The sequence below is a fragment of the Schistocerca americana genome, chromosome 3, assembly GCF_021461395.2.
Source record: "Schistocerca americana isolate TAMUIC-IGC-003095 chromosome 3, iqSchAmer2.1, whole genome shotgun sequence".
Lineage (NCBI taxonomy): Eukaryota > Metazoa > Arthropoda > Insecta > Orthoptera > Acrididae > Schistocerca > Schistocerca americana.
The window spans coordinates 150706112-150719348 of NC_060121.1; the positions used below are offsets into that span (position 1 = coordinate 150706112).

Sequence of the window (13237 nt, forward strand, 5' to 3'; positions counted from 1 at the left end):
CCAGTTTTGTACGAAACGTAACACGGTTCCCATCAGATCATTGAAGTTAAGTGTTGCCGGACTAGCACTTGAGTGCATGACTGTCCAGGTCTGCCAAGCACTGTTGGTGAGCGGGGTGCACTCAGCCCATATGAGGCCAACTGAGGAGCTACTTGATTGGGAAGTAGCAGCTCTGGTTACAAAGACTGACAGTGGTCAGGAGAGCAGTGTGCTGACCACATACCCCTCTATGTCAGCATCCAGTGATGCCTGTTGGCTGAGGATGACACAGTGATCAGTCGACACCATTGGGCATTTCAAGGCCTGTTCAGCTAGGGTTGTGTTTATGAAATATTCCACTGGTACTTAGGTGACATGGACATATTGGAAATTGAAATACACTTATTGATATTCCAGAATAATTTAGTTTTTTGTGAACCAGCTTCTGACTTTTAGGCTACTCTCAGATAACCTCAGACCAATGAAATAATCCATACAAGATCATGACTTTGTAGGTGTGCAAAGACTGTTTTTCCAAAAATATGTACTCTTTTTCAACTGTAGACTTCATTTATTTGTAGCTTCTTTGAGTATTTCATTATGCACATGTTTTTGTATAGATATATAGTCATAAAAATTTAAATATCTTCAGAAAAGTGCAAACTTGCACAACTATAAACTCATGCTGGTGTTATGTGGAGTAGGTAGTTTAGTCTCAGGTTCTCTGAGGATGGCCTAGAAGGCCAAAAATCAATTCACAATGAACTCTAAAATAAATGTTATTGTCAAACATCAGTAGTGTATCTTGGTTTTACATATTAGTTGTGTTATGGTTATTACAATAGCGTTGTGCTGTTATATTGTCTTGTAAGTTATAAGAGTACTGGTATATCTTTGTAAATACATACCTTGTGTGTGGTAATTGTTATAATAACTGCTTCTCCTATTAGTAAAAATATACAGGATGGCTCTCATAATAGTATAAAATTTTTGTATTTCAGTTAATCGGAACTGCACAACAATTATGCAATGCTCTCCATACCTGCACATAAAGCATGATGCAGATTATGTCAATCTTCAGTCTGATTTGAATGTTGAATTCAATGATTATACTTATGCACCTGACCAGGTAAGAAGTAATTTCATTGTAGTTTTCATTAGTGTTTCTCCCCACATTTCATAACTGAAACCTGTAACTTTAGCCTCCAGAATGTTACATAAAATAAATTGTTAACTCAGCTACAAATCTCAGAACATATCAGTCAACTGCACTGAAAAAAAACACAGCATTTACATTATGTCTGCTACTTTTGCCTTATTTAACGATTTCATATTTGAGGATGATATATATATATATATAATTTTTTTTTTTTTTTGTGTGTGTATGTATGTGTCTGTTTGTGTTTCTATCGACCTGCCAGCGCTTTCGTATGGTAAGTCACATCATCTTTGTTTTTATATATATATATTAATAGAGGGAAACATTCCACATGGGAAAAATATATCTAGAAACAAAGATGATGTGACTTACCAAACGAAAGCGCTGGCACATCGATAGACACACAAACAAACACAAACATACACACAAAATTCAAGCTTTCGCAACAAACTGTTCCCTCATCAGGAAACAGGGAAGGAGAGGGAAAGACGAAAGAAAGTGGGTTTTAAGGGAGAGGGTAAGGAGTCATTCCAGTCCCGGGAGCAGAAAGACTTACCTTAGGGGGAAAAAAGGACGGGTATACACTCGCACACACACACATATCCACCCACACATATACAGACACAAGCAGACATATTTAAAGACAAAGGGTTTGGGCCAAACTCTTTGTCTTTAAATATGTCTGCTTGTGTCTGTATATGTGTGGATGGATATGTGTGTGTGTGCGAGTGTATACCCATCCTTTTTTCCCCCTAAGGTAAGTCTTTCTGCTTCCGGGATTGGAATGACTCCTTACCCTCTCCCTTAAAACCCACTTCCTTTCGTCTTTCCCTCTCCTTCGCTCTTTCCTGATGAATTGAAATAAGAACACCATGAATTCATTGTCCCAGGAAGGGGAAACTTTATTGACACATTCCTGGGGTCAGATACATCACATGATCACACTGACAGAACCACAGGCACATAGACACAGGCAACAGAGCATGCACAATGTCGGCACTAGTACAGTGTATATCCACCTTTCGCAACAATGCAGGCTGCTATTCTCCCATGGAGACGATCGTAGAGATGCTGGATGTAGTCCTGTGGAACGGCTTGCCATGCCATTTCCACCTGGCGCCTCAGTTGGACCAGCGTTCGTGCTGGACGTGCAGACCGCGTGAGACGACGCTTCATCCAGTCCCAAACATGCTCAATGGGGGACAGATCCGGAGATCTTGCTGGCCAGGGTAGTTGACTTACACCTTCTAGAGCACGTTGGGTGGCACGGGATACATGCGCACGTGCATTGTCCTGTTGGAACAGCAAGTTCCCTTGCCGGTCTAGGAATGGTAGAACGATGGGTTCGATGACGGTTTGGATGTACCGTGCACTATTCAGTGTCCCCTCGACGATCACCAGTGGTGTACGGCCAGTGTTGGAGATCGCTCCCCACACCATGATGCCGGGTGTTGGCCCTGTGTGCCTCGGTCGTATGCAGTCCTGATTGTGGCGCTCAGCTGCACGGCGCCAAACACGCGTACGACCATCATTGGCACCAAGGCAGAAGCGACTCTCATCGCTGAAGACGACACGTCTCCATTCGTCCCTCCATTCACGCCTGTCGCGACACCACTGGAGGCGGGCTGCACGATGTTGGGGCGTGAGCGGAAGATGGCCTAACGGTGTGCGGGACCGTAGCCCAGCTTCATGGAGACGGTTGCGAATGGTCCTCGCCGATACCCCAGGAGCAACAGTGTCACTAATTTGCTGGGAAGTGGCGGTGCGGTCCCCTACGGCACTGCGTAGGATCCTAAGGTCTTGGCGTGCATCCGTGCGTCGCTGCGGTCCGGTCCCAGGTCGACGGGCACGTGTACCTTCCGCCGACCACTGGCGACAACATCGATGTACTGTGGAGACCTCACGCCCCACGTGTTGAGCAATTCGGCGGTACGTCCACCCGGCCTCCCGCATGCCCACTATACGCCCTCGCTCAAAGTCCGTCAACTGCACATACGGTTCACGTCCACGCTGTCGCGGCATGCTACCAGTGTTAAAGACTACGATGGAGCTCCGTATGCCATGGCAAACTGGCTGACACTGACGGTGGCGGTGCACAAATGCTGCGCAGCTAGCACCATTCGACGGCCAACACCGCGGTTCCTGGTGTGTCCGCTGTGCCGTGCGTGTGATCATTGCTTGTACAGCCCTCTCGCAGTGTCCGGAGCAAGTATGGTGGGTCTGACACACCGGTGTCTATGTGTTCTTTTTTCCATTTCCAGGAGAGTGTGTATATATATATATATATATATATATATATATATATATATCCCGTCAACTCCTATCCTTAATAAAAGTCCTTAATCTTTCCTCTCCCACATCCACACCGGGTGTTCAGAGCATCCTCCTACAGGCCAACCGTAAATTAGAACAGCATGCCACCCTCCACCTCAAAAAACTATCCAATCTCCTGGTTTCCTACCTCCGGAAAGGCAACTCACTCACCCTTCACAACCTTTCCAGCAAACCTCAACCTCCTCTCATTGCACACAAACCCAGTCTCTCCCATCTACTCAATCTCCCACTTCCAGCTCCACTCCCTCCAAAACCTCAAAACTCCGAGCAACACAATCTGGAACCACAACGCCCTAATTCAGTAGTTAACCTTTCCTCCAAACCTCTCTCCCAATCCGAAACCTCTGTCCTATCCAAAGGCCTCACCTTCAGCCCCACTCCCAGATTCAACCAAACAGCCCTCGTCAAAGATTTACTGTCCTACACCCATACTCTCTGCTGGAAGTATCACTTTGCCACGAAGAAAAATGATCTTAATCCTACTCCTAATGATCCGACTCCTCAAGACACCATCCAAATTGAACCCTGCCTGGAACAGTTCCATCCTCCGTCACAGCGGGACCCACCTCCTCTTCCTCAAAATCACCCTCTCCAAACCTTCCAGGAATTTCTGACTTCCAGCCTTGCATCTCAATCCTTCTTAAAAAACCTTAATCCTACACCCAACATCACCACTGCTGAAGCCCAGGCTATCCGTGACCTGAAGGCTGATCGATCCATCGTCATTCTTCCGGCGGACAAGGGTTCCACGACCGTGGCACTGGATCGTCGGGAGTATGTGGCTGAGGGACTGCGTCAGCTTTCAGACAACACCACATACAAAGTTTGCCAAGGTAACCCCATTCCCGATGTCCAGGCGGAGCTTCAAGGAATCCTCAGAACCTTAGGCCCCCTGCAAAACCTTTCACCTGACTCCATCAACCTCCTGACCCCACTGACACCCCGCACCCCTACCTTCTACCTTCTTCCTAAAATCCACAAACCTAATCATCCCAGCCGCCCCATTGTAGCTGGTTACCAAGCCCCCACGGAACGTATCTCTGCCTATGTAGATCAACACCTTCAACCCATTACATGCAGTCTCCCATCCTTCATCAAAGACACCAACCACTTCCTTGAACGCCTGGAATCCTTACCCAATCTGTTACCCCCGGAAACCATCCTTGTAACCATTGATGCCACGTCCTTATACACAAATATTCCGCACGTCCAGGGCCTCGCTGCGATGGAGCATTTCCTTTCACGCCGATCACCTGCCACCCTACCTAAAACCTCTTTCCTCATTACCTTAGCCAGCTTCATCCTGACCCACAACTTCTTCACTTTTGAAGGCCAGACATACCAACAATTAAAGGGAACAGCCATGGGCACCAGGATGGCCCCCTCGTACGCCAACCTATTCATGGGTCGCTTAGAGGAAGCCTTCTTGGTTACCCAAGTCTGCCAACCCAAAGTTTGGTACAGATTTATTGATGACACCTTCATGATCTGGACTCACAGTGAAGAAGAACTCCAGAATTTCCTCTCCAACCTCAACTCCTTTGGTTCCATCAGATTCACCTGGTCCTACTCCAAATCCCATGCCACTTTCATTGACGTTGACCTCCACCTGTCCAATGGCCAACTTCACACGTCCGTCCACATCAAACCAACCAACAAGCAACAGTACCTCCATTATGACAGCTGCCACCCATTCCACATCAAACGGTCCCTTCCCTACAGCCTAGGTCTTCGTGGCAAACGAATCTGCTCCAGTCCGGAATCCCTGAATCATTACACCAACAACCTGAAAACAGCTTTCGCATCCCGCAACTACCCTCCCGACCTGGTACAGAAGCAAATAACCAGACCCACTTCCTCGTCCCCTCAAACCCAGAATCCCCCACAGAAGAACCACAAAAGTGCCCCACTTGTGACAGGATACTTTCCGGGACTGGACCAGACTCTGAATGTGGCTCTCCAGCAGGGATACGACTTCCTCAAATCCTGCCCTGAAATGAGATCCATCCTTCATGAAATCCTCCCCACTCCGCCAAGAGTGTCTTTCCGCCGTCCACCTAACCTTCGTAACCTGTTGGTTCATCCCTATGAAATCCCCAAACCACCTTCCCTACCCTCTGGCTCCTATCCTTGTAACCGCCCCCGATGCAAAACCTGTCCCATGCACCCTCCCACCACCACCTACTCCAGTCCTGTAACCTGGAAGGTGTACACGATCAAAGACAGAGCCACGTGTGAAAGCACCCACGTGATTTACCAACTGACCTGCCTACACTGTGATGCATTCTATGTGGGAATGACCAGCAACAAACTGTCCATTCGCATGAATGGACACAGGCAGACAGTGTTTGTTGGTAATGAGGACCATCCTGTGGCTAAACATGCCTTGGTGCACAGCCAGCACATCTTGGCACAGTGTTACACCGTCCAGGTTATCTGGATACTTCCCACCAACACCAACCTATCCGAACTCCGGAGATGGGAACTTGCCCTTCAGTATATCCTCTCTTCTCGTCATCCGCCAGGCCTCAATCTCCGCTAACTTCAAGTTGCCGCCACTCATACCTCACCTGTCTTTCAACAACTTCTTTGCCTCTACACTACCTTCCCTCTTTCCTGATGAGGCAACAGTTTGTTGCGAAAGCTTGAATTTTGTGTGTATGTTTGTGTTTGTTTGTGTGTCTATCGACCTGCCAGCGCTTTTGTTCGGTAAGTCACCTCATCTTTGTTTTTATATATAATTTTTCCCACATGGAATGTTTCCTTCCATTATATATATATATACGTCTGTGTCTGTATATGTGTGGATGGATATGTGTGTGTGTGCGATTGTATACCCGTCCTTTTTTCCTTTTTTCCCCCCTAAGGTAAGTCTTTCCGCTCCCGGGATTGGAATGACTCCTTACCCTCTCCCTTAAAACCCACACCCTTTCGTCTTTCCCTCTCCTTCCCTCTTTCCTGATGAGGCAACAGTTTGTTGCGAAAGCTTGAATTTTGTGTGTATGTTTGTGTTTGTGTGTCTGTCGACCTGCCAGCACTTTCATTTGGTAAGTCACATCATCTTTGTATATATATTGTACTCTTCTTTGCTTTTTATTCACAGTTGTAGCTGATCAATAACTGGTCATCTGTCCAATTTTCAATCACATTAGGATGCATAAAGCCTTTTTTTATTTTTTATTTATTTTTTATCACTATTTTCACTTATTTCCTAGTTATGATAAATATCTATTGGTGGTTGTGGACAGAATATATTGGCAGTAAATATGACATCACAAGAAAATAGAAATTATATGTGAGACCAATTATTTTTGCCTAAATTTTGTTGTTGGATTTCACATTTTAAATATAGTGAGACCGTCAGTCTTGGAACGTAAGCAATTTACTTATTTTCAATCACGGACCTTGCCAAGGTGAGGTGGCTTGTTATGCAGATATTTGTACTGTAAGTGCAACCACAATAGAAGGTATCTGTGGAGAGGTCATACAAACATGTGGTTCCTGAAGAGTGGCAGCAGCCTTTTCAGTAGTTGCAGGTGTAACACTCTGCATGATTGACTGTCGTAGCCTTGTAACTTCAACCAACATGGCCTTGCTGTCCTGGTACTGAAATGGCAGAAATCAAGGGAAAATTACAGCCATTATTTTGCCGAAGGGCATCCTCTTGGGTAAAATTGCCCCCTTCAGATCTCCGGACAAGGATTACTCAGGAGCATGCTTTCATTATAAAAACAAAACTGGCATTCTGCATGTTGGAACATAAATATTAGATCTTGTAATTGGGTAGGTAGGATAGAAAATTTAAAAGAGATGAATGGATAGGTTGAAGTTAGATATAGTGGTAATAAGTGAAGTATAGTGGCAGGATGAACAGGACTTCTGGTCAAATGAGTACAAGGTTATAAATACAAAATCAAATAGGGGTAACACAGGAGTAGATGTAATAATAAATAAGAAAATAGGAATGCGGGTAAACTACTATGAACAGCATGGTCAGTGCATTATCATAGCTATGATAGGCATGAAGCAAACACCCATCACAGTAGTAAAGTTCATATGCTAACTACCCTTGCAGATGATGAAGAGATTCAAAGAAAATATGAGGAAATAAAATCAATTCTTCAAATTGTTAAGGGAGAGAAATATTTATTCTGATGACGGACTGGAATTTGATAGTGGGGAAGGGAGGCTAAGGAAAAGTAGTAGTAGACTGTGGACCAGGGGAAAGGAATGGAAAAGGAAGCTGGCTGGTACAATTTTACACAGACCAAAATTTTATCATTGCTAACAATTGGTTTAAGAAACATGAAAGAAACTTGTTTACGTGAAAGACACCTGGTAAACCTCAGAAGTTTTAGATTCATCGTACAAAGGTGAAACAGAAATGTTGGAACCAGATTTTAAACTAAGCCATTTCCAGGAGTAGATGTTGACTCTGACCATAATTCACTTGGAATACAGTAAAAGATGAATGGATAGCATTGAGAGATGGTATAGTGAAGACAGCAGAGGATCAAATAGGTAAAAAGATAAAACCTTTTAGAAATCCTTATATGTCACAGGAGATTTTGAACTTAATTGCAGCAAATGAAGCTGGCAAAAGGGAGTACAGACATTTAAGAAAATGAAATTGGCATAACATGCAAAATGGTTAAGAAGGAAAAGCTAGAGGACAAATGCAAGGTTATAGAAACGTGTATAACAAGGGGAAAGGTAGATACCACCTGTAGGAAAATTAAAGGGGCCTTTAGAGAAAACAAAAGCATCCGTATGAATGTCAAGAAATCAGACAGAAAACCAGTATTAAGCAAAGAAGGGAAAGCTGAAAGGTGGAAGGAATATATAGAGTGGTTAAGAGAAAATCAAACAATGGAAAATCCAGGATGGAATGTAACAATATTATGAAAAGGAAAATGTGTGTGTGTGTGTGTCATCTATTCTCGATGAAGGCTGAAAGCTTTATTTGTGACAGTCTTTTTGTGGTGCCTATCTGCAACTCAGCATCTCGGCTATAAGGTGAGTCGCGGCTTTCCTTTTTCCTGTGAGAAAAAAGTGACAGGGTATTGAAAGACCTAAGTTGAAACAAGACCCCCGAGGTCCCTGAATTTATTCAGTCTGTACATTGAGCAGGCAGTGAAGGAAATCAAAGAAAAATTTTGAAAAGAAATTAAAGATCAGGGAGAAGAAATAAAAACTTTGAGGTTTGCTGATGACATTGCAAGTCTTCAGAGATAGCAAGGACTTTGTAGAGAGTTCAACAGTGCAGACAGAGTCTTGAAAGGGGTTTAGAAAATGAACCAACAAAAGTAAAACAAAGGTAATGTAGTGTAGTCTAATTAAATCAGGTGATGCTGAGGAAAGCAGGCCAGGAAGTGAGACACCAAAAGCAGTAGATGAGTTCTTCTATTTGGGTGTTAAAACAAGTGATGATGGCTGAAGTAGATAGGATATTAAATGTAGACTAGCAATGCCAAGAATAGTTTTTCTGAAGGAGAGAAATGTGTTAACATCAAATATAAATTTAAGTGTTAGCAAGTCTTTTTTGAAGGTGTTTGTGAGGAGTGTAGCCTTACATGAAAATGAATACGGGTGACTAGTTGTTCAGAAAAGAAGAGAATAGAAACTTTCGTAATGTGGTGCTATGGAGGAATGCTGAAGATTAGGTGTGTATAGCATGTAACTAATGAGAAAGTATTGAACAGAGTTGGTGAGAAAAGAAATTTGTGGCATAACTTGATCAGAAGAAGGGATTGGGTGATAGGGCATATTTTGAGACATCACAGAATCATCAATTTTAATATTAAAGGTAAGTGTTGATGGGAGGAGGATAAAAATTGTGGAAGGAGACCAAGAAATGAATACAGTAAGCTGGTTCAAACAAATGTCAGTTGCAGTAGTTATTCAGAGATGATGGGGCTATCCAGACACTCCAGGATGATGATGGCATTGAAACAGAGGATGACACGCGTAAAGCTGAAATACTAAACACCTTTTTCCAAAGCTGTTTCACAGAGGACGACCGCACTGCAGTTTCTTCTCTAAATCCTCGCACAAACGAAAAAATGGCTGACATCGAAATAAGTGTCCAAGGAATAGAAAAGCAACTGGAATCACTCAACAGAGGAAAGTCCACTGGACCTGATGGGATACCAATTCGTTTCTACACAGAGTACGCGAAAGAACTTGCCCCCCTTCTGACAGCCGTGTACCCCAAGTCTCTAGAGGAATGGAAGGTTCCAAATGATTGGAAAAGAGCACAGGTAGTCCCAGTCTTCAAGAAGGGTCGTCGAGCAGATGCGCAAAACTATAGACCTACACCTCTGACGTCAATCTGTTGTAGAATTTTGGAACATGTTTTTTGCTCGAGTATCATGTCGTTTTTGGAAACCCAGAATCTACTCTGTAGGAATCAACATGGATTCTGGAAACAGCGATTGTGTGAGACCCAACTCACTTTATTTGTTCATGAGGCCCAGAAAATATTAGATACAGGCTCCCAGGTTGATGCTATTTTCCTTGACTTCTGGAAGGTGCTCGATACAGTTCTGCACTGTCGCCTGATAAACAAAGTAAGAGCTTACGGAATATCAGACCAGCTGTGTGGCTGGATTGAAGAGTTTTTAGCAAACAGAACACAGCATGTTGTTATCAATGGAGAGACGTCTACAGACGTTAAAGTAACCTTTGGCGTGCCACAGGGGAGTGTTACGGGACCATTGCTTTTCACAATATATATAAATGACCTAGTAGATAGTGTCGGAAGTTCCATGCGGTTTTTCGCGGATGATGCTGTAGTATACAGAGAAGTTGCAGCATTAGAAAACTGTAGCGAAATGCAGGAAGATCTGCAGCGGATAGGCGCTTGGTGAAGGGAGTGGCAACTGACCCTTAACATAGACAAATGTAATGTATTGCGAATACATAGAAAGAAGGATCCTTTATTGTATGATTATATGATAACGGAACAAAAACTGGTAGCAGTTACTTCTGTAAAATATCTGGGAGTATGCGTGCGGAACGATTTGAAGTGGAATGATCACATAAAATTAATTGTTGGTAAGGTGGGTACCAGGTTGAGATTCATTGGGAGAGTCCTTAGAAAATGTAGTCCATCAACAAAGGAGGTGGCTTACAAAACACTCGTTCGACTTATACTTGAGTATTGATCAACAGTGTGGGATCCATACCAGATCGGGTGAGATAGAGAAGATCCAAAGAAGAGCGGCGCATTTCGTCACAGGGTTATCTGGTAACCGTGATAGCGTTACGGAGATGTTTAGCAAACTCAAGTGGCAGACTCTGCAAGAGAGGTGCTCTGCATCGCGGTGTAGCTTGCTCACCAGGTTTCGAGAGGGTGCGTTTCTGGATGAGGTATCGAATATATTGCTTCCCCCTACTTATACCTCCCGAGGAGATCACAAATGTAAAATTAGAGATATTCGAGCGCGCACGGAGGCTTTCAGACTGTCGTTCTTCCCCCGAACCATACGCGACTGGAACAGAAAAGGGAGGTAATGACAGTGGCACGTAAAGTGCCCTCCGCCACACACCGTTGGGTGGCTTGCAGAGTATAAACGTAGATGTAGATGTAGATGTATAGGATAGAGTAGCATAGTGTGCTGTTCAGACCGGTCTTTGGGCTGAAGACCACAACAGCAACTACTTTTCATAGCCTTGTGAACACACCTGTTTCCGAATTTGCCCAATACATCATTCTATCAATATAATGCCAGCTTCCTCTTTGCAGAGAACAAATCCATCACATGGTGAACTATTTGTCAGATGATTTTCATTGTATACCATCTGACATGTATTCATGCTCAGCTTTGCATTTCAACGTGGTGATCTTTAAGCAGTTGTTGAGTGTGAATGGATACAGAGTTTGTATGGATAACACCAATAACAAGCAGTATGCAGTCAAACAGCTTTTTCTGCAACACAGTAGAAATGACTTTGCTACCTGCTTCACCACAACTAATTTCATTTCTTACTCGCAACACCAGAACTTGGACACCTGTAAGATGACATATAATTTTCCATATTTCCAAATTTGTTTGTTGAAAGCATTTGATGTCCTGCTACGTCTCCGTTGATCTTGGAGTTTTATGTGACTTTCATAATAAATCCTGATCTGTCTCATTCCAATCTCTCCAGGATAGCCTGCATTGCTTATCGAGATGTGTGTGTGTGTGTGTGTGTTTAATGGATTTAGAACATTCAGCGTCAAGATCATTAGTGCCATCTCATTGAGGTCATCATGGATGCACCCACACATGTGTTATACAATTATAATGTCATCTATTCAAAATCTGGCATCATGAATGAAGAGACATGACACGACCATCAGTATGGTGGTAGCATATGAACCAGTGGTAGAATTGTGTCCATGGGTGGAAACCTGTTCTGTTTAGAACTGCTACCCTTTACAGATGTCATGTGTATAATGCATAGTGCTGTGAAGCACATCACACAGTGACATGATTTTTGTGGCCCACTTGACATGTAAGTGTTGCACATATATTATAATACACATTTCTCTGTGACAGCATTTGTACAAGGCAAGTTCAAACACCATGCACATGCCCAGGTAATATAAAGTCCATTTCTCACATGTGTTGATGCATCCTGTTGATGTGCATCCTGCTTTGATTACTACCTGTGTAGAGCATGCATCCCGATCATTCATGAACAACATTTTGCCTGAGTCTTAATTTTCCTCTTAATCGCTTAAGGCTTCCTGTACTCTACATGGTGATGTTACATAGTAAGACAGGTTTGTGTGTGTGTGTGTGTGTGTGTGTGTGTGTGTGTGTGTGTGTGCAAAATGTATGAAAATGTATTTTTACATTCAGAAGACATGTTTGCCGCATTCTGTACATTCTGCTACTTCAATGAATGTAGTATGAGTGTAAATTATGTCATAAACTGTAACAACATTTTGTGATTATGAGTCTTATTATAATACCTTACAGTAGTATTATGAATATTGTCTGCTGTTAAACTGAATATTTCCTTCGTTTAATGTTTTATCTTGAGTTAGACAAAATTAACCATGATTTTTAAGCTATAAAATATATTCTTTTTTCAGATTTCAAACATTGCTTCTGAGAACAAAGAATTTATGGTAAACCGTGTTGGTGACAGTTTGTACTTCCAGTCAAACCGATATGGTTTCTGGGTTACATGGGATGAGCAAGCATCAGTGAAAATTGGGGTATGTAGTTTTTTATTATTTAAAAGTTTGCTCCAATAAAACAAATGCACAAGCTTAGCATCATTATTAGGCGACAAAATAAGTACTCTTGCTGCACTTGAGCAGAATTACTCATTTTTGTTGATAATTTTTTATAGTAACAGTTGAAAAACAAGTGTTCCATACCAAGAAATCAGAATAAAATATTGATCAAATAAGACAGTACAATAATGTGGCAAGCAACATGTGGTGCATTACCCAATACTTCTTTCTCACTAAAATGCAGGAACTCAGTGTAACATTAATACTTGGATACAATACCTCTTCAGACAACCTATGCCTATTCATTAGCTTTGCACAACTTCATTACATCTCATAAAGGCCTTCTTTGGTTCATATAATGTAAATTTGGTAGTCAGAATATTTTTACACAGCTAGTGATGCTTTTCAAACCAGGTTTTATATTCAACAATAAGAATAGGGTAGATTACTATTCACCACATAGAGGAAGTATTCAGATAGGCTCTCAGACAAAAAACTCCTTCCGAATTAGAAAACATATACATATTCAC

The 13237-nt window shown here is 42.7% G+C and overlaps 1 protein-coding gene across 1 annotated transcript in view; it reads left to right on the forward strand.

Annotated features, from left to right (window-relative positions):
- LOC124605103 (hemocytin) overlaps positions 1-13237 on the forward strand; it is a 569639-nt gene that overhangs the window by 408647 nt on the left and 147755 nt on the right. The window contains exons 54-55 of the mRNA XM_047136554.1: positions 981-1108; positions 12561-12686. Coding sequence (XP_046992510.1) covers positions 981-1108; positions 12561-12686 — 254 coding nt within the window. The remainder of the gene's footprint in view (positions 1-980; positions 1109-12560; positions 12687-13237) is intronic.